The following is a 22,292-nucleotide window of genomic DNA, read 5'->3' on the forward strand; positions in this document are numbered from 1 at the left end:
ATCCTATTTATGGTTAACATTCTGCTTTTACAAGAGTAAAATGAAACAATAGAAAAGCACAACTTACAAGAAAACACTGATGAATAAAACAGTAAAAAGTAGCAGTCAGAAAAGCAGGAATTAACAGCGGAATAATTAAATGCCCAAACCCTAGTGCAATGGAGACATCTTCAACAACAGATAGCTAAAAACAGAAATTGGGGCCCCAGAAGATCTCTATCAAGAGGTCAGTCCACAGGAATAGCCAAGATGGTGCCCTCAGTATGTTGCTGGACTACACCTCCCACCACTCCTAACCCTTGAACATTTTGACTGGGACTGATGGGAGGTGTAGTTCAACATCATCTGGAGAGCCCTTGATTGGCTATCCCTGCTCTATTGGTCCTGGGCTGTTCTCAGGCTAACACCAGCATTTTAAATGCTCCACTCCCACCTAATTGTGTTTGGTTTTCTTTTCTGGTCCAGACGTGCCTGTTGATGCGACAGCAACATGAAGCAGCGGCCTTAAATGCAGTGCAGCGAATGGAGTGGCAGCTGAAAGTGCAGGAGCTGGACCCTGCTGGGCACAAATCGCTCTGTGTGAACGAGGTGCCCTCGTTCTACGTGCCAATGGTGGACGTGAACGATGACTTTGTGCTCTTGCCGGCATGACAGTACCAAGCCTGGAGACATTCTCACTGCAAACTGGCATGGGTGGGTGCCCCCTGAGGATGGGTGCAGGCGCTCACACACACCCCAACCGCTTGCTGATGAATCCCAAGTCAGACAAGGAGGAAGAAGGAAAAAAAATCAATGAGAAAATCAATGGCACTTTCTTCACACTGTCTCCCTGCGCACCAGGCAGCAGGAGCAGGGGAAGGTGAGGTGCAGGCAGCTCCTTTCACACCGGTTGCTGTCTCGGAAGGCAGGCAGCTTGCGCACGGCAGCATCTTACCAGACTGGAGGGAGGAAGGAGAGAGACCGATGGAAGCAAGGAGCAAGAGAAACCCTGAGACACCCCCCTCTGTGCTGCATCGGCTGCCAAACAGGGAAGGGAGGTGACCAGGGCTGTTGACACACTCACAATCACAGCAGTTGTTTCAAGCGCTTTGATTCCTCCCGCCCCCCATTTGCCTGTGGGTGGATCTTTCCTCAGATAAACTGCAGGGCAAAACTGTGGGGGTAGGTGGGTTCTGGGGAGGGATGGGAGAGTTCTTTGGTTTCTTCTTGCATCCAGGCCACAGTAAAATAAGTTGATAAAAAAAGAAGAAGAGAGCACTCAGCCAGGCCCTGGAGGTGGCACAGACAAGGGCCAGGCCACTGGACTCGAGACCCAGGACATGCTCCAGGTATCCTTCAAAACCATAGGGAGGCAGCAGCCACCTGACCCTGTACAATAAGTGGCGCAGAGCAAGGACTTTGCAATTCAGTTTTTAAATGGAGTAAAATCCGTATGGTTTATATATATATATATATAAATATATATAAATATATATATTTTTCCTTTAATCTTGGGCATTTTGTTTCTCTTTCTGAGAACATAACTTGAAAAAAAAGATAAAACACTACAAGAGCCAATACTCGTATAAAGATAAATTGTATCCCATAAAAGCTGTACAGTTTTTATATTCATTAACAATGTACTTTTGCTGCCTTCTAGATAATTTATTTTGCAACACATTACTGCACAGTTGTAAATAACTTATGTACTGTAACATCACTTTCAGTCATGTGTAAAGAAATAAATAAATTAATTAAAATTACCTTTGTATGTATAGTTCACCCTAGGCAGCACCCTCCCACCACCACCCCTTTCCCACTGCTCACCCCCAGGGAAGGGAAAAGCAACACACACCAATACAGAGGCCAAAGGGGTGAGGGATGTGGTCTTGTTGATCCTGTGGAACAGGTGGCCTGCAAAACAGGCAAGAGCAGAGCATGCCAAATGCTTATGTTTTTACGCTCACGTTTTGAATTTTGAGCAAAGACCCGGTGCCCATTTTCTGTGCAGAATCTGCAGCTACATAACATATTTAAACAGGGGCGCCTTGGAAGGGTCTAAAGGGATGAGAAGGCAGGCCCTTGCACATTCAGACTTGTGAGAGTCCTGCCTCCTCATGACAGGATGGAGTGAACCAGGGCCCCTGTGGGCTGGGGAGGGTGGGGAGTGGATGAGAGGGAGAGAGAGCAGCCGAAGCCATTTCTCAAACCAAAGCCTGAAGCTGTGACAAAAGGACACAGGTGCTTCAGAAGGATGTGCTTGGAAGCAGTCCCCAGCCTCAAATGCTGTTTGAGAAGGCAAACATGCAAAGCAAGGGGCCCTGTAAGCCCCAACATCTCTTCCTCTTCACTGAAGAGGTTTCTGGCCCAACATTTCTCAGGGTACGAGTTGCTGATAATATGCCAGAACTTCAAATTAGGGAAGTTCAGTGCAGGCATTCTCCTTGTCCTGATGTGGCTCCCCCATTGTTAGTGTAGGCCTGCTGGATTGCTTGCTAATTTGGTGGTCAGCAGGTTGAAGTGTGGTTTGCGATTTGATAGTTTGGGCTCTGCCACTCTTGCCTTGGAGCACAAGATGAGGCCAGAGTATTCCTGAGTTGAGCTAACAGAACTAAAAATACACCCCCTTCTCCTGAACTGCGTCAGAAGGTGTTATGTGGGCTTGTGGTGTTTCCTATTCCATAGTTGCCTTCTGATGTTGCCTTGCCTCTGTACTCTGAACAGTTGCAGAAAATCATGTTGAGTATCTGTGGCACACTATGTAGCCCCTTCCAGATGTGTAGCCACCAGTCAATCATATTCTGGGCAAGAGGATGGCTTAGAGAAGCAAAGATTATATTCCCACAGAGGGAAATTTTTGTGGAGGCAAGCTGAGGAATTTGTGGTTCTGTAGCTTAAGGACTTGTTCCTAAATCCTCACCATTCAGGAAAAGTGCATGTTGTGTTGTGGGGGAGGGGAGGAATGCCTTGCATTGTGTGGTTCCTGTGTTAGCAGAGAGCATCATTTTATTGGTCTTTTGGTTTAGCTAAGTTGAGCTCTAGGCCCACTTTCTGGCTGGTGTGTGACATTTTCTGAGAGACCTTGCTTCTTTGCATCTTCTGTGATTGAAGAGAACCCATTGCTCCCCAGTTTTCCATCAGTGTAAATCCCCTAGCTAAGGCAGGCAGCAAGAGTGTTGCAATGTGGGTTACTTGATCATGCCCAGTCCTTGTTACATATTCTTAGGTGTGCAGACACTAGCCCCTGGTGACTATGTGAGAGGAAGCAAAGTGCTTGTTGATGTTAAAAGCCATTCTCTTCAGTGCCTGGTCAGTCTGCCCTCCTCTTCTTTGGCTGACCCACATTGGTAGGAGTTCCTGCCACTCCTCCCAATTTTTTAAAAAATAATTTGTATCAGGCCAGGTGTTCCTTTGGCACTGCTTCTCTCTCTACTTTGAGTCATTGGGTGGGGTGGCAGCTTGATAATCTGTGAACCATTTTAGGAGACTGCAGGGAAGGGGCAGGCAGGCAGCTAACAAGCCATTAGTCCCACATCATGCCTTAGCAGCAAAGGTTCCTTTTGAAATACAGTTTAGTGGAGGAGAACCCATCTTCCTTTAAACCTTTTGGAGGGAAAAACCATCTAGCAGATAGATGCCAGTTTGGCATTTAAAAAAAGAAGTAAAACCCAAAACCTATACACAGAACAGGCCAGGAAGACTATTTTATATTTTACTTTCACGTGCATATGATATTTTAAAAGTATCACGACAGTTGCATCCTCTGAATTGTTTGTTGCTGCTTTAAAGGCATGGCAGTAGCTGTGGCAGGTGCTGTGGAAGACATTTGCTAACCTAGCGATTCCCTTACCCTAAGCAAGGAGGTCTTCCAAATGGCCTTCTCACTCACCATTGGTCAGAATTCTGGGGCTTTGAGAGCAGCCTCTAACATTGATGGGGTAATGACTTGACTTCCCAAAGATGGCATCTCCTGCCAATGCCACCTCAGCCACATACGTCTCCCTTGCTGATTGGCTCACATATACCCATCCTTCACACACAGGTTTTTCATGCCTACCTCTAGCTCCTTTGCTCTCACCCTAGCAAACTGCTTTTGTGCTGCTTACTGGACTGTTTGGGTCCTTCATGGTGGGTGTCTGTGTGCGAGAGACACATTGCCTGTAAACGTTTGTGTTCTGACGCTTTAGAGCCTTGAGAGTGAACATTCTGTGCCCTGGAAGAAACGCCGGCCGCTTTTACCCTGTGTTTCCACAGGAACAACTTAAAAGCACTGCACTGTCCTCCATTCACAGCCAGGGTGGCTAAGGAAAGGAAGGGCTGGTTTAGCTAGTCTGCCCTGTTCAGAAACTTCCTTTATAACCACACAGAGTCACAGTGTAGGCCCTGACATCCCCCCCCCCATTATTATTTTTTATATCCGTGAATGGAAAGACTTTCTAAAATCCTCAATTTTAAGACCAGGATACTAGCACGAGCATAACACCCTCCGACACATGCACTCTGTTGATTTGGACTTCAGTGTAAATTCCCCTCCTTGTTAAAAGGCTTCTACCAGACAGTGTATATACATGTAAATAACTCTCACAGGTCAATTCACAACCTTCTATTTGTACTAGTGTGACTTGCGTAGAATGTGGGGTTTAAAACAGCGGCGGAGTGCGTTGTCTGTAATGTAACAATGTACTTTACTCTTTTTTTACAATGTAGTTTGTGTACATATTGTTTGGTGGTGCTGGTGCTGCCGAGGCCCCTGTTCTGCCACCACACAACTGTCCTTTAGCTGTACAACTTCCTGCGGAAAGAGACAAAGCGAATACAGATGTTATTTTCTACAGTTGCATGTACAGAGAGAAGCGCAGAGATACTGTTGTCCCTCAAGAGATAATGTTCATAAATAAATTTTTATAAAAAAAACAACAACTGGGCTCTTAATTTCTCCAGCTTTGCCGAGGTATTAGTGTTGCATCCAGTTTAAGAGGTGAACACCATCTTCTTTGTGTACCCAGGCATCAGTCTTTACCAACCTGGTGCCCGCCAGATGTTTTGGACTACAATACCCATCATCCCTGGGAGTTGGGACTGATAGGAATTGCATTCCAGAACACTTGGAGGGCACCAGGTTGGCGATGACTGATCCAGACTTTTTGGGCAAAGTGTTCCACATACTCTTGTACTACTAAGTCCTCATGCATGTCCGTTTTTACAGATACAGACAGGGATAGAATCAGTCCATGTCTGGAGTGAGGTTTGAAGCCAGATCCCCAAGATTCAACTCTCCCTCCTACAACATACCATCTTGGGCAGGCAAGGTAAAATCTCACCTGTGTCATTCTAGAAGATACCAAAGGTATTTGGGTGGGCAGCTGGGGTTCTCTTGCACTAGTTGCTCTGCACTGCAGAAGATCCCAGGCTCATTCCCCAGGCAAGACGGTGAAATATTCCTGCCTGCAACCCTGGAGAGGTGCTGCCAATCAGTGTAGATTACTGTGCTAGTAGGATCAGGAATCTGACTGTAAAATGCAGTTTCCTTTGCCCTTTAGTGTAGCCCCAGCTGCAGGACAGACTCATCACATCCAGTACATCCATCAGTATTGACCCAAACAATTTCCTGCCTGCCTTTTGTATTTATGCAAATTATGTGGGTTTAATCCATACTTTGCCCCACTGAAACCAAAGTTGGACAACTAACTTGCCACTTGATTTCATTGGGACTAAAGCATAACTAGCTTAGTCTGGATCCAACTCTGTTCTTCCCCCTGCCCCTTTTATACCACATTAAATGCACAGCCTTGGATATATGCTGCCGCCTTGTGTGTTGATGTTGTAAAACCTTCCCTGAGTTTTCAAGAATAGAGCAATGCCAGATCTATAGAACAAGCTTTTACTGAAAAATGCAAGCTTCAGCCATGAAGACACCAGATGTGGCTGGCCTGACTCACTCACCTTTCAAGGTCTTAATGCTGGCTTCTCTGCTTAACTTCTATAACCAAAAAATGGGTGTTGGGATCCAGGCGTGCATCACCTGGAACACCCCCTTTTTTTTGTTCACTTAGTGGCCCCTCCACTTAATTCAAAGGAACTGTGAGGACTGAACTGGGATTAAGCATTGGAGAAAATGCTCTTAAGTGGTCATAACTAAGTTCTTCCCTTAAGGGAGAGCTCGGAGCATCTGTTCCTACTTTCTACCTCTAGCATTTTGCAACATCTCTCCACACAAGTACAGGTCCCATGCAAAGGTCATGAAGGAATAGACTGCATCCACACAGAATAATCCATTTTCTAACACACAGCATCAACAGATCTTGTAAATAACCCCTCTTCTTTCCCTTCACCGGGTGTGGTGAATTTTTGGCCCTTGAGCCGCTGAGCCGCAGCTCTTATTATTCCTAGCCACTGACCAGGCTTGTTGCGGCTGATGGGATTTGTAGTTCAACATCTAGACCATGGGTAGGCAAACTAAGGCCCGGGGACCGGATCAGGCCTAATCACCTTCTAAATCCAGCCCGTGGACAGTCCCAGAATCAGCATGTTTTTACATGAGTAGAATGTGTCCTTTTATTTAAAATGCATCCTTGGGTTATTTGTGGGGCCTGCCTGGTGTTTTTACATGAGTAGAATGTGTCCTTTTATTTAAAATGCATCTCTGGCTTATTTGTGGGTCCTGCCTGGTGTTTTTACATGAGTAGAATGTGTGCTTTTGTTTAAAATGCACCTCTGGGTTATTTGTGGGGCATAGGAATTCCTTCATTTTTTTCCCCAAAATATAGTCCGGCACCCACAAGGTCTGAGGGACAGTGGACCGCCCCCCTGCTGAAAAAGTTTGCTGACCCCAATCTAGACACTCAAAGGGTTACCCACACCTGGTTTACACACACAAATACATGTCCCGAATATCTCTCTCTACAATACTACAAGGTCAGGCATGTTAGCATCCCACAGGTGTTTTCCTTCATGTTTTGGTGAGGCTCTTCCATGAAGCTTGTCTTGACAAATGCCATATTGTATGAGGGAGGGCAGGGATAGTGTGTTCACCACCACTCTGTGTGTGTGTGTGTGTGTGTGTGTGTGTGTGTGTGTGTGTGCATTCACAACAACTGCTTTGTGTATCTAGTGCCACTGCCATTAGGTGCTGTCCAGTAGGGATGGAGAACAGCAACTCTTGGCAGCTGTGACCACCATGGTCAATAAGTTTGGGATAATTGGCAGCTGAAATGCACCAACATTTGACTGCAGGTTGCCCGTCCCTGCCATACAAAATCACCAAAGTGATGCAGTTCCAACCCCAGTGATCATATCTTGGGAAAGAGACATGAATAGGGTACAAAATTCCCAAACAGCCCTGAAGCTCACTGTGCGACCTTGGACCAATTGCTGCTGCTCAGACTAACCTACCTCACAGGCTTGTTGTGAGGATAAAATGGCGGAAAGGGAAACCCTCATATGCCACCTGGAGCTTGGAGGGAAGGTGGGATGTAGATGCAATAAAATAAAGATGAGGTCTGGGGAGAGGGAGATGAACATTTACATGCCTATCTTAGGCTGAGTTGGATCATCTATTCCAGCATTGTTTCTTGACTCACAGGCATGCTTATGGTTATTTTGTTGTTTTATCACTTTTTTTGCCACCCTGGGCTCCTTTGGGAGGAAGGAATAAATTGAATAAATGAATGACTAATAAACCGGGATGTACTGTGATTGAAGCTGGAACCTCTTCAGTCCAAGCCACATATTCTGCTGCTGAGTTATAGCTTCACTCCAGGCTATGCCTATGAACATAAGAAGAACCCTGCTGGGTCGGGCCAAAGACTCCCCTCAAATTGGCATTCTTTTATTGGCAATTTGCAGAGTTGGAGGCATAAATAGGAGACAGCCATGCACAGAAATAAAGAGTGCAAGGTGAGAGTTCCCAGAGTCCCTGACAGCATCAGCTTTGTGGCTTCCAGATGTTTTGGGCTAGCTGGGACTGGTGGAAGAAGACAGGCTAGTGAAGTTTGCTATATATACAAACAGGTGCACAGGGAACTTTCGTCTTGCACCACTAGGTGTCACCAGCAATTTGCTGAAACTTGCTCACCAGGCAGAGGCTGATCAAAAGGGCTGAAATCCCAGCTGCTTGTCAAAGCACAGCCACAGCTTGCAGGGAGGTCATGGCAGGGAGCAGAGAAGATTAGCAGCAGCTGCAGCAGAGGTAACCTACTGTTTTATTACATTTAGACTCTGCTTTTCCATGTAAAGTGACCAAGGTGGCTTAACAATTAAATGCTACTTCTAGCCCCCTTGGGATCAGCTGTGGATCTGGAGAAAATGTGTCGTCTTTTCTGCGTGGTGCGTGGACAGGGTCTTGCTATTCTGGATATATTAATTACCAGGGTGAGGATGGAATGGGACACTTTGTTTAACACCTTTGTGCCGATCCTTCCTCTTAAGATGCTCAGAGGGCTGTTTTAGCCACGCATCGTGAGGTTTGCTCACTTTGGCTTCTGCTGCAAAGATTGTGAAAGAGTTGTCACTTCCTCATTGCAAGGTTTCCATTTCTTCACTGGAAAGAAAGAGTGTTTCTGGCTCAAGGCACTCTGACTTTTGCAAGACCTGGAAACACAAGAAACGGCCTCACCTGGTATCAGATCATTGATCCATCTAACTCAGGGTGGTATATTATTTATTTATTGCATTTATATTCCATTTTTCCCTCCAAGGAAGTGGCAAAGACGCTCTGTTCCTTGCATCCCCCTGTCTGAATCCTTGCAGCAGAAGTTGGACACCCCACTGCCTCACACAAGCAGGTGCTGCTCCCTCTTCCCTTGTTAAATGATCAACCTGACAACCAGGAAGGTGACGGTTTGCATCCCCATCAAGGTGCTGTGCTTCTCCACTGCCACTCAAATGAGAGGTCTTGCAGAGAGGGAAAGCAAAAAACGGCTTGGGGGCTGGATCAGGTGTATACAATACAGGGCTAGATAGACCCAAGAGGCTGACTCAGTACAGAGCAGTGTTTCCTTCCCTTAAAAATAATTTTTAAAAGGAGTTCTCAGAACAGTCACAGTTGAGGGCTACCCCTGCCAACAATTATTTTGAAGATGGCAAGCTATTTCCTGCAGTTAACCCTGGGATTTGATCCACATGGACAATGTTTCACAGGATCTGTTGCTACAGCTCAGCTTGCCATGTTCTAAGGATTTGTTTTGCTGGAATAATCAGTTGGTGAGACAAAAGCTGGCTGTGTTGTGTCCTCTCAGAGCACTTTGGAGCGATGAAATAGCATCCTGATTCACCTTTGCAAACAAGAATTTGAAGTGGGTTAAATTGCTGAACAGTCCAGAGATTTAAAGAGCAATTTTCAGGACACGTCTTAGCATTGGGTGAGATTCTGATGTTTAGCAATTTCTATCACCTGGGGGACAGAATATTTAAAGACAACGCTGACATGAACTAATGTAGTTGTTTTGCTGGAGGGAGATAACTTCAACGTAGGCTGAAAAAACACAGAACACATTTAAAGCACATTCTCTGCCCCTGCCCCCCCCCCACAAAAAAAGAATCCTGGGAACTGTAGTTTGTTAAGGATGCTGGGAATTGCAGCTGTTCCTGGGATTGGGTGTGTGTGTGTGTGTGTGTGTGTGTGTGTGTGTAAGGGGGGAATGAGCATTATATGAATGGTATGCATACAGCCAATGTGTCCCAGTAGACAGAACCAGCCTTTGCCCTGCAATACTTGTGTTAAGATTCACCGAGACTAGTCTGACAGCCACACAGTCCCCCAGTCTGCTGAGGTGCAGTGACAAGCTTCTCGCAGGGGTGCAGGCTGTTTGGCACAAGCACAGCAGCACTTGTCAAACACACTTGGCAAGCTTAAACCTGATATAGGATACAATCACTCAGAGGCAGTAGCTGAAAGAAAGCTGCTTGACCGGAATGTGCTTGCTCCTTCTCTGTCTCAGCTGCTAGAGTGCTAATAATCTTTCCTCCCTCTTCCCCAGATTATCTCTCCCTGCCCAGATGAGTAAATTGATAAGAGCTCCATTTACAGACAGGGAGGGGCCCTTAGAACAAAAGGCCTTTTTATCAGCAGCCACTCTGTCCCAGCTGTGCAACCTCAGCTACTGTCTCTGAGCCTTCTCACTGGGCAAAGTTAAAAGCAAGGCCTCTTCTTGACTGTGCACTCCCTGCCCCTGCCCCCCCCCAACACCACTTAGGAACAACATTTAGATCTGCATTGTAACATGGAGAAATTTTCCCACCCCACCCCACTACCTTGGGAAAGGTGAGTCTAAGAAGCAGGAAGCCAGGGAGGGAAAGCTGACCAGTCCCTGGGATCATGTGACTCTCAGGCAAGGTGTTTCTAGGACTTTAGGCGGCTGGCGAGTGATTTCAAACTCTGTGTCTGTTTTTATGCAATAACAGATGGGGAGGCCGCTCCTCACTTCCCTAAAAGGCAACTGCAAAGCTCTACCACCAGCAGTTTGTTCTGCTATGGAGTAATATGTAAAACACTATTTAATTTTGGGGGGGGGGCGGGGGAAGCATGGGGATTTTTAAAGACTAGAAATAGGGAGGGGTTGTAGCTCAGTGGTTGAGCATCTGCTTTGCACAGAGCAGGACCCAGGTTCAATCCATGATGTCTCCAGATAAGACTGTGGATGTGCCTTGTCTGAAACACAAACAAGAGAGCCACTATGTGTTAGCAGTGCTGAGCTAGATGGCCTGACTTGGTATAATAAGACAACTTCCTATTTTCCTAAAAACAAAAGGAAGCAGCTGTAAGCAGGTTGGAGTTTACATTTGGGCGCAGATCCTGGGTTTGGAGGGGGCTCTTTGTGAAAGAATATTGGGTCAAATTGCAGCACCTGTCTGTTCTAGTTTCTTATTACAAGGGTACACCAGGCTAAATGGTGCACTCGTCAGTCCAGATAAAGAGCCTGTGTTTTCCAGGTCCTTTTTTCAAGTAGCCATAGCTAAGGGCCTATGTATGACCTCCTACCATCTTTCCTGGGTTCTGCACAGTCTTCCTTAATGTAGTGGGAGAGGCCATCCAATGAAGATGACAAGGGCATAGCCAGGATTTTTATTGATTTGGGGGGGGGGGCAGCTGTCTCCTCTGCTCCCCCTTGGCTGTGCTCATGGAAGCTGAATGCAGGAAAATTCAGGACAGACAAAAGGAAGCACTTCTTCACAAAGTGAAGTTAAACTGCCAAACTTGCTCCTACAGTTTGTAGTGATAATATAGCTGTAAAAGGCTTGGGTAAATTCATGGAGGACAAGGCTGTGTTCTACCTCCACAGTAGGAGACAGTGATGCTTCTGAAAGCCAATGGCTAAAAATCACAGGAGGGAGGGAGATCCCTTGTGCTCACATCCTGCTTGCAAGCTTCCTGTGGGCATCTGGTTGGCCATCTGAAGAACAGGGGGGGGGGGGGCTAGATGGGACTTTGGTCTGATCCAGCTTCAGGGCAGCAGCACACCCAAGAGGCAGCTTTGGTTCCTATATGAGTCAGAAGCTGGTGGTGCCTAAGGAAACTTGGTTGGAGGGTGGTTTAAAAAGTGTATTATCATTACTCTCGCAGGATCAATGACAGCAAAGAGTCTTGTGGAATTGCCTTCAAGGCTACCTGTTTTTGCTTAAGCTTTAGTGGATTGCAGCCTGTTTCGTCAGATGCAGCCCACTCTATCCTCCACAATGTCCAAACAGAGAATGCTGGACACACGCACAGTAATTTGCAAGGCTGGTGAGTGAGCTTTGCAGAGGAATCTGCCTGGCCTCTCCTTCTAGGATCCAGGATACAATACTGGGCTGGATGGCTCGCCCCAAAAAGTCTGCTCCAGCCAGGCTCTTGATCTAAGGGGGTGGGACTTCTGCAATGATCCTCAATCTCCCTCCTGCTTTTGAAGGGAGAAAAGGCTTTTATTTTGCCTACAGCACTCACACTTTGGAACTCCCTGCCTATCACAATCAGGCAGGTGTCTTCAATGACTCTTTTGGGCACCTGCTAAAATATTTTTGTTTAGGCAAATCTACCCAGGCATGCAGAGTGTTGTAATGTGCTTTAATCTTGTGTTTTGTTTTTGTTTTTAGTTTATCGTTTATTTTAATTATTTTTGAATAATATAGATAGTAATTTTAACTGCTTTTTTTTTTTTTTTACTGATAATTTTACTGTTTTATCCTTTTTGTAAACCGCTTTGAAATTTTATGCTATCACGCGAATATATGTTGCCATCCCACCACCTTATTTTCTCATGTAAATCAACAGGCAAAACTTAGGGAAACGCGTCCGGAATCGTTTGAAGAATCCACCCGGTACGCCTTACGCGACGGGGCGGACGAGAACCAGTAGGCGGCGCTGAGGAGGAGGAGGAAAGACTTGTGTCTGCGTCGGTGAGCGGGCCGTCTAAAAAGCGGGAGCCGCAAGCAGCCCTCCTTACCCCGGCTGCTTTTCCTAGACGGCTCTCTTGGTGCACTCAGGCCGAGAGGGAGGAAGCGAGCGGCGGCGGCAGCAGCGGGGGAGGGTACCGTCGAGGGTCGCTGCCTCGCCGTGCGCTCCCCAGTCCTTTCTTCCTTCCGAGCTCCCAGGGGGCGGCTCCCTCCGGCCGGCCTCCTTAAGCACCCGCCCCGCCGCGGCCGCCTAACTAGCCAGCCAGCCAGCCAGGCGGCGCTGCTCTTTTGCTCCAGGTGACCGTCCTGCCCGCGGCGCATGGACTTCGACGGGCAGCTGCTGCGGCAGGTGGGCGGCTTCGGGCGGCGCGCCCGGCTCCTGGCTGCCGCCTCGTGGCTGCCCAACGTGCCGCTGGCGCTCGGCCTGGCCGCGGGGCTCCTGCTGGCCGCCACCCCGCCACACCGCTGTCGCCCGGACCCGGCGCTGCTGCCGCCCGAGCTGCGCAACGCCAGCGGGCCCGAGCTGCTCAACGCCTCCACCCCGCCCGGCAGCCACTGCCTGCTCTACCGCTACCCGCCGCCCGGGGGCGGCCTCGAGCCCAACGGGACCGGCCCTTGCACCCGCGGCTGGGAGTACGTCCTGCCTGAGGCCGGCCTCCTCTCCACCGTTGTGACGCAGGTCCGTGGGTCAGAAGGGTGCCTCTGAGGATGTGCAGAGTGGCCCTGGGAAGGGGACGGAAGAGGGAGACCCAGGTCCACCTGCCCAAATGACGCCGTGGGTTCTGACCTAGGCAAAACCTCTCGCTGTTGCACATTTTGTAAAGAGCGGGGAGGGGCTTGGCCTGGGCCTCCAGATTAAAGTAGGCCTCAAATTTAGGGTTAATTTTATTTTTTAGGTTTAAAATTAACTTGTTACTTTTTCTGCATTCATTAATTTTTGCAGCTTGTTTTTATGCGGGGGTGAGGGAGGCATTTAAACAAATAAGAGGTGCCATTTGGTAAAATCCATGATTTTTGTTGAACTTGAACATGGAATTTATTACATTCAGAGACCAGCTTGATGGTTTTTGTTGTTAACTGATTTAGATCATTTTGCTTTTGTGCGCCATTTTTAAATTTTATTATGGCTGGGGGCCTCAAAAGCTGGAAGTGGCCCCTGGGCGTCTCTATATCTATGAGAAGACCTAAAGGCAGGCAACACCACCAGCCTCCTGGTTCTGAAAACTCTCCTCCCTTTTCCTTCTAGTGGGACTTGGTCTGTGCCAACCACTGGCAGGTGCCCCTGGAGCAAACCACCCACCTCCTGGGGTGGTTGATTGGTTACATGGCTTTTGGATCGGCCTGTGACAGGTAAAATATTTCCCCATCACAATGCTGCTTTGCCTTCCCTTGAGCTTGTAGCAAGCCTTGCCTTGTGTGCTGTGAATCCTCAGTGAGGACTGGAAGCTTGTTACCATGTTCTTAATTAGCGTCCCAGCGAACCCAATACACTCTTAGTGTACAGCTGCTGTATGGTGTTGTGGTTCTGCAGTCTTGTTGAACCAGGATGTTCTTATCCCCAAGGGAAGCGAATGTAATGCTCAGTGGTAGAGCACTGGTTATGCATGGAGTAGAGCCCAGGTTCAATTCCAGTTGTTTTTAATGATAAAATGGCAAGTGGCAGGGAAGATCCTTCTCTTCCTGAGACCCTGGAGAGAATGTTGTCGCTCAGAGTCAATGCTAACAGTCAAGAGCAACAAAACAGTTTGACTTGGTATTAGAGCCAGTGTGGTGTAGTGGTTAGAGTGTTCAGCATCCTGTTTTCACTGTGGCCCCCCAGATGCTTGTGAGAAACGCTCAAACAGGACCTGAGAACAAGAGCACTCTCCCCTCCTGCAATTTCCAGCAACTGGCATTGAAAAGTATTGTTTTCTCTGGCCATGAAGGAAGAGCACAGCCATTGTGGCTAGTAGCCGCTGGTAGCTTTATTGCCCATGGATTTGTGTCCTGTGGGAGTGAGGGGGCTGGGGTTTTTGAGCAGAGATGCAGCCAGTGAGAGCTGTAGACTTCCTACTGGGGCATCTGGCGGAGAGCAGGACGCTGGACTAGATGGGCCTTTGGCTCTCCTGTAGAATCCCCCAACTTTGCATCCTTACTCACTGCCCTCCTTTGATTTTCTAGGTTTGGCCGCCGGGCCACTTTCATCTCCTCCTTGATGTTGTCCATCCCTCTGGGCATTGCCGTGGCGCTGGCTGTGAATTACGTTATGCTTGTACTTACCCGGCTGCTCTTTGGGGCACTGCTGGCTGGCACCTTCCTCTCCCTCTATGTTGCAAGTGAGTGGCCCTGTTTGCTACCCCACATCCTTGTTAGGTCCTCCGCAGTTGCCTCTGCTTTCATATAATGGGTTGGGAATTCTGGATCTTTGCCAAAGCAGAGACCTGTGTGTCTCCCAGGCTACCAGCAAACTCTGCCTGCCATGTGTACCTCTCCTGTACATTCTGCCCCCGTCTCCATTTCATGTGTTTCTCACTGGCTTTTCCTCCCCAGGGCTGGAGTTGTGTGACCCTCCGCACCGCCTGGCAGTCACCATGGGCGCTGGTTTCTTCTGGGTGTCTGGGGAGCTGCTCTTGCCAGGGCTGGCGGTGGCTTGCAAGGAGTGGCGGCTCCTCCAGGGGACAATAGTGCTGGGACTCACTCTGCTGGCTGCCTGCTGGTGGTAAGTCTGCCTCTCAGCCCTGAATACTATAAGGGGGTGGGAAGCCTTACAATGGAGACACATGACTCCTTGAAATGAGAGGCACAAGAAGCATTGTGGACCTCATGTCAATGAGGAGATCAGTGTGGTTCTCACACTCCCACTGCACTTTGAGAAAACTCTTCCCAGGGTGGGAACTCCCTGTAATTCTCCTGGTGCCTTAAAATATGGGTAGGGAACCTTTTTCAGCCCAGGGGCCACATTATCTTCTAGACAACCTTCTGAGGGCCGCATTCCGTTAGATAGAAGCAAAGGCAGGCAAAGCAACACACATTTTGTCCAGTAGACCAGTTTTGGCACCGACATCCCTCTCTTTCCTCCATCCAGGGAAGCAAGAGGCATTATCAGAATTCAGGGGCACATTCCAGCCAGGCAAAAAACTCTCAGGACCTGAAGTTGACCAAGTAAGGGATGTGGCCTGTGGAGAGTTACGAGGACCAAATGGAGGGTCATATTCAGTCCCTGAGCCTGAGGTTCCCAGCCCTGCTTTCTCAGAATAAGTAATCTACGCCTATCTGACAAAAGTCTTGCAGCTCCAAGGGCTGTGTTAAAGTTGCTCGATCCCCTAACCTGGTGCCCTAAAAAGCTTTCAGCTGACACTACGCTGTGGCATTGCACATGTGTGCACTGTTAAATATTTCCCACTGAATGGAGACAAAACACAGTGGTACAGCACACCCAAGGTGGGAAGGGACCCTTGCCTGATGGTGGCGGGGTCAGAGGGCAGCGCTTATCCTGTGGCTGCCTGCTGCCGCACTTGCATCCCCACTCCTGCTGCCTCCTTTGCACGATTTCCTTGCAACCCTTCCAGGCAGGAGAGGGTGCTGCTGCAAGCCACTCTGAAGCCTCAGCTCACTTGGCACTTCCTCAGCCTTGCAGAGGTCACTGCCTGAGTGCTGAGCAAACCCTCTTCACTAGAGCCCTTGGCAGAGCCCTTCAGTTCAAGGGCTGAGGGAACACACTTGATCCAGCTGCAACTTGGAGCAGCTTCCTTTAGGCTTGAGCAATGTGGGGTGTGTACTGCAGAGGAAGGAGTGGATGTTTAAACATTGCAGGGAAAGGGAGAGTCATGCTGGGACACTTAGGGGAGAGGCCCTGGATCCATACAAGAAAGCACTAAAAAGCACACTTTCCCTTCTTTCTCTCCACACTGCACAAAGGCAGTGTCCCCAGTTTGAAACCAGGAGAGGGTACGGGCCCCTCCAGACAAAGGTGTTATTGTGGGTGTCTTCTGCAACATGTTTTGACGTAATAGTAGTGCATCAGTGGCAGGTTTGTTCTACTTAATTTTTCTCTGCCATCCTGCCCCAATGCTGCCACATTATAGCTCTCCAATTGCATGGGGATGGCTTACCCATCCCCATGGTATGCCATCCCCATGCAATTGGAGGGGCCATAGCACAGCAAAAGCAGGGCAACAAAAATAAACCAGAATGCTTGCGGTATAAGACATTTTACAGGATTCCAGGGCTATGCACTGCTTGGAAATGAAGCAGTGTGACTGTTCCAAAACATCTTCAGGCACAAACAGTATTGAGTGTGGGATCTGGGGTGATGGTCCTGTTAGCATGATGAGCACAAATCCTCATGAACACCCAATAAAATGGATATCCGGAAGTGGGGACCCCATGTTGCTGTTATTCAAAGCATATGACCCCCCCCTTTCCTCCCTCTCTTCTTTCTGGACTTGAAAACACTTTCTGGTTGGCGGGCAGAGGCCATTAGTATGGCGCACTGACCTAGCAGCAAAAGGCTGCACAGTTCAGCTGTTCCTCGCTACTTGAGATGTGGCAAGTTGACTGTTCTTCTGAAAAGCCCCCATCTCACCACACAAGCCACACTTCCTTAAACACCACCTAAGGAGAGTTTTCAGTGTCATATGCACTCAAGGCTCCCTGCCCCCATAGTTCTTCTGAATTGGTTCATGCTTGGGAACATAACAACCATCACCTTTACCCCCCCAATTCTTAATAATAATAATAATAATAATAATAATAATAATAATAATAATAATACATGTTTTAGATTTTCAATAAACTTTTGGTTGTATTCTCCCTCCCTCTTCTCCCTTGAAAGTTTTGCCTTGTTCATTTTTGCACAGTGTGGTTGTGGTTACTCCTGTGTGTGCAGGCTGTAGCCAAGAGACTGGGTTTCCCAAGAATATCCAGCAAGCTTTGGGTAGTTGCTCTCCGTGTGGGGATACACTGTCCAGAATGAAGGAGCAGCTACACTCCAGCTCTGCCTGCCAGGATTCCACCGGTCGTCAGCAGTGCTTGTTCTTCTTTTTTGGGAGCAGGTGTCCTGCCTTCTCCCCTGAGTCGGGCCGCTGGCTCTTGGCCACTCAGCAGCTTGAGGAAGGCAAGCAGGTTCTGCGCGATTTAGCCGAGGGCAATGGAATCCGCCTGGAGGATGACTCCTACAGCTGGGAGCACCTGTTTGCAGGTGAGGTCTGAAGGGCTAGGCTTGACCCTCACTCTAAGCCTTGCTGCTGTGTCAGTTTCTGGCTTGGAGCAACGGGATGCTGGGTGCTCATTTGGAGCTCAGGTTGGTGGGGCTGGTGAATATCTGCCCTGCCAGGTTACTTTGGGTGCAAGGTATGCCATCCCCATGCAATTGGAGGCTGGAAAAAGCACCAATTGCCTTTTGGGGGTCGATGTCTCTTGACCCACTGTGAGAGAAGCAGGTGTGCAAGCTGCAACATGGGTGGATGTGTTTCTCTGATGTGGGTGGAGTTTTCTGGTCCCCTAGAGTAGGGTATGGGGAACCTGTCACCTTCCAGGTGAAGATAGACTTCCATCCCCCATGAGTGTTAGTCATGCTGGATGGGGCTGATGGGAGTCCAACATCGCCTAGAGCACAGCTGGAGAAACTTTTACCCTACCCCATCAAGCAGGCCAGATCCCTGTAACTGCCCTCTCAGGCCAAATTTGACAGGAAGCAGGGCTGTCTATCAGTTACCTGACATCACAGTGGCTTCTCTTTGAAGGTGTATTCTCAGCACCCCTTACAAGGGGCTTGCTCCAGGGGCAGGCAGCACTGTGGAAACTTGAGAGTCTCTTTCTTTCCCATTTTAGCAGCAGTTTCAGTGCAAGCTTTCTCCTGCTGAGGAGCAAGGTGCACTGATGGGTAGTGGGAGCCCACCTTCCTCCGGCAGAGGAACAATCAGGAGCTCCCGTTAAGCTCCCATTTGTTCCTTGGAAGTTGCATATGTGGTGTCATATGATGTCAGTTGTGGGGCAAGTAGGTGATGGTTTCTCAGGAACAGCCTCCTGGGCCACATTTGGCACATGGGCCAAAAGTTCCCCATCCCCATCAGAGATTTTAGGGATTTTTGAATGTTTTATGTAGTTTTGTAGTAGTTTTATGTAGTTTTTATGTAGTTTTTCAATTTCATTGTTCTGCATGGGACAATGACAATAAAGATATCGTATATCGTATATCCCTGCCCAAGAGGATAAGCATTACTTGTGAATAACTCAGGACAGATAGCAAAGAGGATCCACGCATATGTCTCTGAAATGATGGAAGAGGACCTTTTTGGCTTTGGCACACCCAAGGATTCTTGGCTGCCCTTTAGGCACCTGCCACTGACCTTGAAAATGTAAATAAATCTCAAGGCTTCTTAATTCATTCTTCTGACATTTTTATTTGCTGTTTGGTCTGTGGTTTTTCCTGCATTGTTGAGAGATTCCATTGTGTTAACTTTTTGCTGTTAGTTGCCCTGAGAATATAATTGAATGCCAGCATGTACATTCTTCATGTCAATTAATTTTAAAAAATATATGCTGCGGGTTTCCTGGATTAGTGGTGCTGGTTGTCTCACAATATGTTTTTAATTCCGTCTCCAGAGCTGGACACCCTGTCTGGAGGGGCCCCTCTGCCACAGTACCACAGCATCTTCAAGATCTTCCGCACCCGGGTCATTTGGAAGAACAGCCTTATCCTGGGTTTCACTGCGTAAGAGCCTGATGTGTTGTGAGTTCTTTGAGAACTGGTTGTGGGAGCTGGGAGCTGTGAGCTGTGCTGGGAAGTGTCGGCAGCCACTCTGAAGTTGCTGTGGTGGTGAAATCTCCCAGCACTGACTTATTAGTTGTAATGTCTTCCTGGAACCTCCACGTTCAGAGGCAGCCTACCTTTGCCTACTGTACCAATTGCTAGTGAGCAACAGTGGGAAGAGGGCTGCTGTCTCCCCGCCCTGCTGCCAGTAGGCTTCCCAGGGGCATCCAGTTGGCCTCTTCACAGACCTATACATTGATCCTCTTTGCTATCTACCCTTAGTTATTCACAAGTATCGCTTCTCCTCTTGGGCAGGGATGGGGAACTTCTGGCCCATGTGCCACCCTCTTTATTTGACCCACGGGACCCATATCCCTGCTCATACTGTCAAACTCTAACCCCTGGTCCATCCTCCTAGAGTTACTGCAGAGCATTTTATCATCTCTCTGCCTCTGCCTCCTGTCTCCCCTACTGTCCAGGTTCATTGGGAGTGGGATCCGCCACAGCTTCACCCGCAACCTGACCTCTTACGCACCGGGCTTCTACTTCCCCTACTTCCTGCTGGTGGCAAGTGAGGCAGTTGCGCTCCTCTTCCTGTGCCTGACCGTGGACCACTTTGGACGCCGTGCCGCCCTCCTGCTCAGCACCATCCTGATGGGCGTTTCTTCGCTGCTGCTATTGGCCTTGACTCAGTGTAAGCAGACAGTGTTATGGGGGGGGGTAACCACAAGTTCCCAGAAGAGACCCCCACCCCACCCCTCCCAGGCTCTCTTCTCCTGGCTGGGTTTAGAGTGATCAAAGCTGCCACGAGCTGTCCTCATCCGTGCACATGCAGCTTGGCACACTTGCGCGAGTTACCTGCTAAGGCAGGGGTTGGGAGCCTTGGGCCTGGAGCTGTGTCACTCCAAGCCTGTGCACCTGGCCCTGTTTAAACCCCTCCCTGCTCCCCAGTGTGTTTGCTTGGCTAGAACAGTTCCATGACCTCTTGCTTGCCTGGTTGGAGGACAGAGAGGGGTGTGGCAAGTGTGTGGGGAAGTCTGCCTACTGCACCAAAGGGGGAAATGTGCATGTGTCTCTCCACCTACTCTGGCCCACCCAGCACTGGCATGTGGCCCCTGGAAAGCAGCCCAGAAGGGAATGTGGCTTTGGACTGCCATGGGTTCCTCTCCTGTGCTAAGGTTTGCTCTATGAAGTCCTCTCTGGGCCATCCACTTTCGTTAGCAGTTGGGCAGACCTTCTTAGCCTGCCTGCCTCTCTATTCTTCCTCCCTTAGACCTGATGTCCTGGCTCATTGTGCTGCTCTCTGTCCTGGGGATCCTCGCATCACAAGCTGTTTCCGCCCTCAGCGTCCTGTTTGCCGGCGAGGTGCTTCCCACCGTGGTCAGGTGAGGCGTCTCTCCTCTCCCTGCATGTGCTGTGCAGGCACACAAGGCCTAGACTGTATACTGTAAGCCACCCTGTGTTCCACTGATGAAGGGCGGTATAGAAATGTAATTATAATGAGGATGATAATAGACTGGCAGGCCCAGAACCCAGAGTGGGAGGGTGACTGCTGCATTATCTCGGCTGGGGGTTGGGATGGAAGGAACAGGAGAGGCCCAATTTGCAGAGGTCTACCCAGATGAAAGCCTTACCCAAATGACCGGTCCTGTGAACATTTAAATCCCTGGTTGCCACTGGGGAAGAAGTAGGTCTGTGGTAGAGCATCTGCTTTGCATGCAGGAGGTCATATAAATACAGGAATCTGCCTTCTACGGAGTCTGACCATTAGTCCATCTGGCTGAGTGTTGTTTACAAGGGGCTCGCACCCCTGCTTGCTGTGCTTGCCAACCATGCAAATCCAGGACTGTGATGAAACATTGTAAATCCTCCCAACAGGAGCAGTGTGATGACAACATTACATTTTTATGTATATAGGAAGATATACTGGCAGTGGCAGCTCTCTAATTAAGATGTCATTGGGGTGGAATGTGGGAACTTCTGGATGCAAAGCAGCTGCTCTCTAGCACTGGGTGGCCCCCTCCTGAAGCTCCAGTCATCATTCTCTGATACTGGGTTGTAGGCCTGGTAAAAGCCTTCCTGGGCATGAGGCCAACCCTGGGAAGAGGCTGCCAGCCAGAGTTTGACACTGATCTGACCTGGGCAAAGGCAGCTCCTTTGTGTGTTTCTCACACAGCCGCACTAGCCATTAAAAGGAGAAGTGGGCATCTGTTTTGTAACACAAAAAAATCCTCAGTAAAAACTACATTTTTTTTTAAAAGGAGGAGTGGGCTTGGGGGAGGGAGGAAGATCTTGGACATGGCCCACAGGGAGCCCCACTCTGTCCTTAGCTGCTGAGCTTGTGCCTCATGTAGCCAGGCGGGACTTCCTCTCTTCTACCCCCCTCACCCTGTCCAGCACTTCTTGTTCCCAACACTGCTGCCCTTTTCTCTTCTGCAGGGGTTCTGGGCTGGGCCTCATCCTGGCCGCTGGCTTGGTGGGCCAGGCCACCACTCCACTCATGGAGATCCACAACAACCATGGCTTCTTCCTCCACCATGTGATCTTTGCCTCCTTCGCCATCCTGTCGGTGCTTAGCATCATGCTGCTCCCAGAGAGCACCAGCAGGCCCCTTCCGGACTCTCTGCAGGACGGGGAGAGTCAGCACCGGCCCCCGCTCTTCCGCTCCAGTCAGCGCCAGCGCCACAAGGACCACCTGCCGCTGCTCTCCACCCGCTCCACAGCTGGCCCCTACGACCCTGACAGCTACGCCCGCCTCGTCTCAGCCACCAAGAAGATGCTGGGCTCCCACCATGGAGCCAGCTCTGGGCAAACAAGACCGCTGCTCCCGGTGCGCTCCCGGAACAACAGCACTCTGGAAGGGATGTAGAGGCCTGCTGGCCACTGGACTGCATGCCTTGGGGCAGCGAGGAGGGTGTTTAAGTCCCCCCCCCCCCCGGTTGAAGGACTGCACCATGTTCCTAAAAACTGGAGTGAGGCTGTGAGCACAGAGGGCGGCTGGCCGTCACACAGGATCATCTGCCTCTTGCCCCCCAGACGTTTGGGGCTAGTATGGGAGTTGTAGTCCAAAACACCTGCAGGGCGCCAGCTTTTTGGACTCACCTCTCTCTGTCTCGCAGGGAAAGAGCCACTGCAGCCCTACCCTCAGTGCCTTATAGACTCTGGTGCCCCCAAGCACGTCTAATAAAAAACTGTGTGACACCTTTGTAGC

At 49.2% G+C, this 22,292-nt stretch overlaps 2 protein-coding genes across 4 annotated transcripts in view; both read left to right on the forward strand.

The window, feature by feature from the left end:
* ANKRD11 (ankyrin repeat domain containing 11) overlaps positions 1–4,899 on the forward strand; it is a 192,683-nt gene extending 187,784 nt beyond the window's left edge. For all 3 annotated transcript variants that reach the window (XM_081868368.1, XM_081868370.1, XM_081868369.1), the window contains exon 13: positions 466–4,899. In XM_081868368.1, coding sequence (XP_081724494.1) covers positions 466–651 — 186 coding nt within the window. In that variant the 3' untranslated portion in view covers positions 652–4,899. The remainder of the gene's footprint in view (positions 1–465) is intronic.
* Positions 4,900–12,142: 7,243 nt separating this feature from the next.
* On the forward strand, positions 12,143–22,290 carry SLC22A31 (solute carrier family 22 member 31). The gene is made up of 9 exons (XM_081872268.1): positions 12,143–13,027; positions 13,595–13,698; positions 14,509–14,663; positions 14,878–15,046; positions 17,382–17,527; positions 18,934–19,042; positions 19,561–19,775; positions 20,355–20,466; positions 21,521–22,290. Exons 1-9 carry the CDS (start codon positions 12,668–12,670, stop codon positions 21,948–21,950), a joined length of 1,800 nt encoding a protein of 599 aa, XP_081728394.1. The 5' UTR covers positions 12,143–12,667; the 3' UTR covers positions 21,951–22,290.
* Positions 22,291–22,292: the final 2 nt, after the last annotated feature.

Source organism: Podarcis erhardii (genome assembly GCF_964252035.2).
Source record: "Podarcis erhardii genome assembly, chromosome: 7".
In the NCBI taxonomy this organism is placed as follows: domain Eukaryota; kingdom Metazoa; phylum Chordata; class Lepidosauria; order Squamata; family Lacertidae; genus Podarcis; species Podarcis erhardii.

Coding starts and splice junctions, on each gene's coding strand:
- SLC22A31 (XM_081872268.1), top strand. CDS start 12,668: ATGGACTTCGACGGGCAGCTGCTGCGGCAGGTGGGCGGCTTCGGGCGG. Junction 19,043..19,560: donor CTTATCCTGGGTTTCACTGC/GTAAGAGCCTGA, acceptor CCTACTGTCCAG/GTTCATTGGGAGTGGGATCC. Junction 19,776..20,354: donor GCTATTGGCCTTGACTCAGT/GTAAGCAGACAG, acceptor TTCCTCCCTTAG/ACCTGATGTCCTGGCTCATT.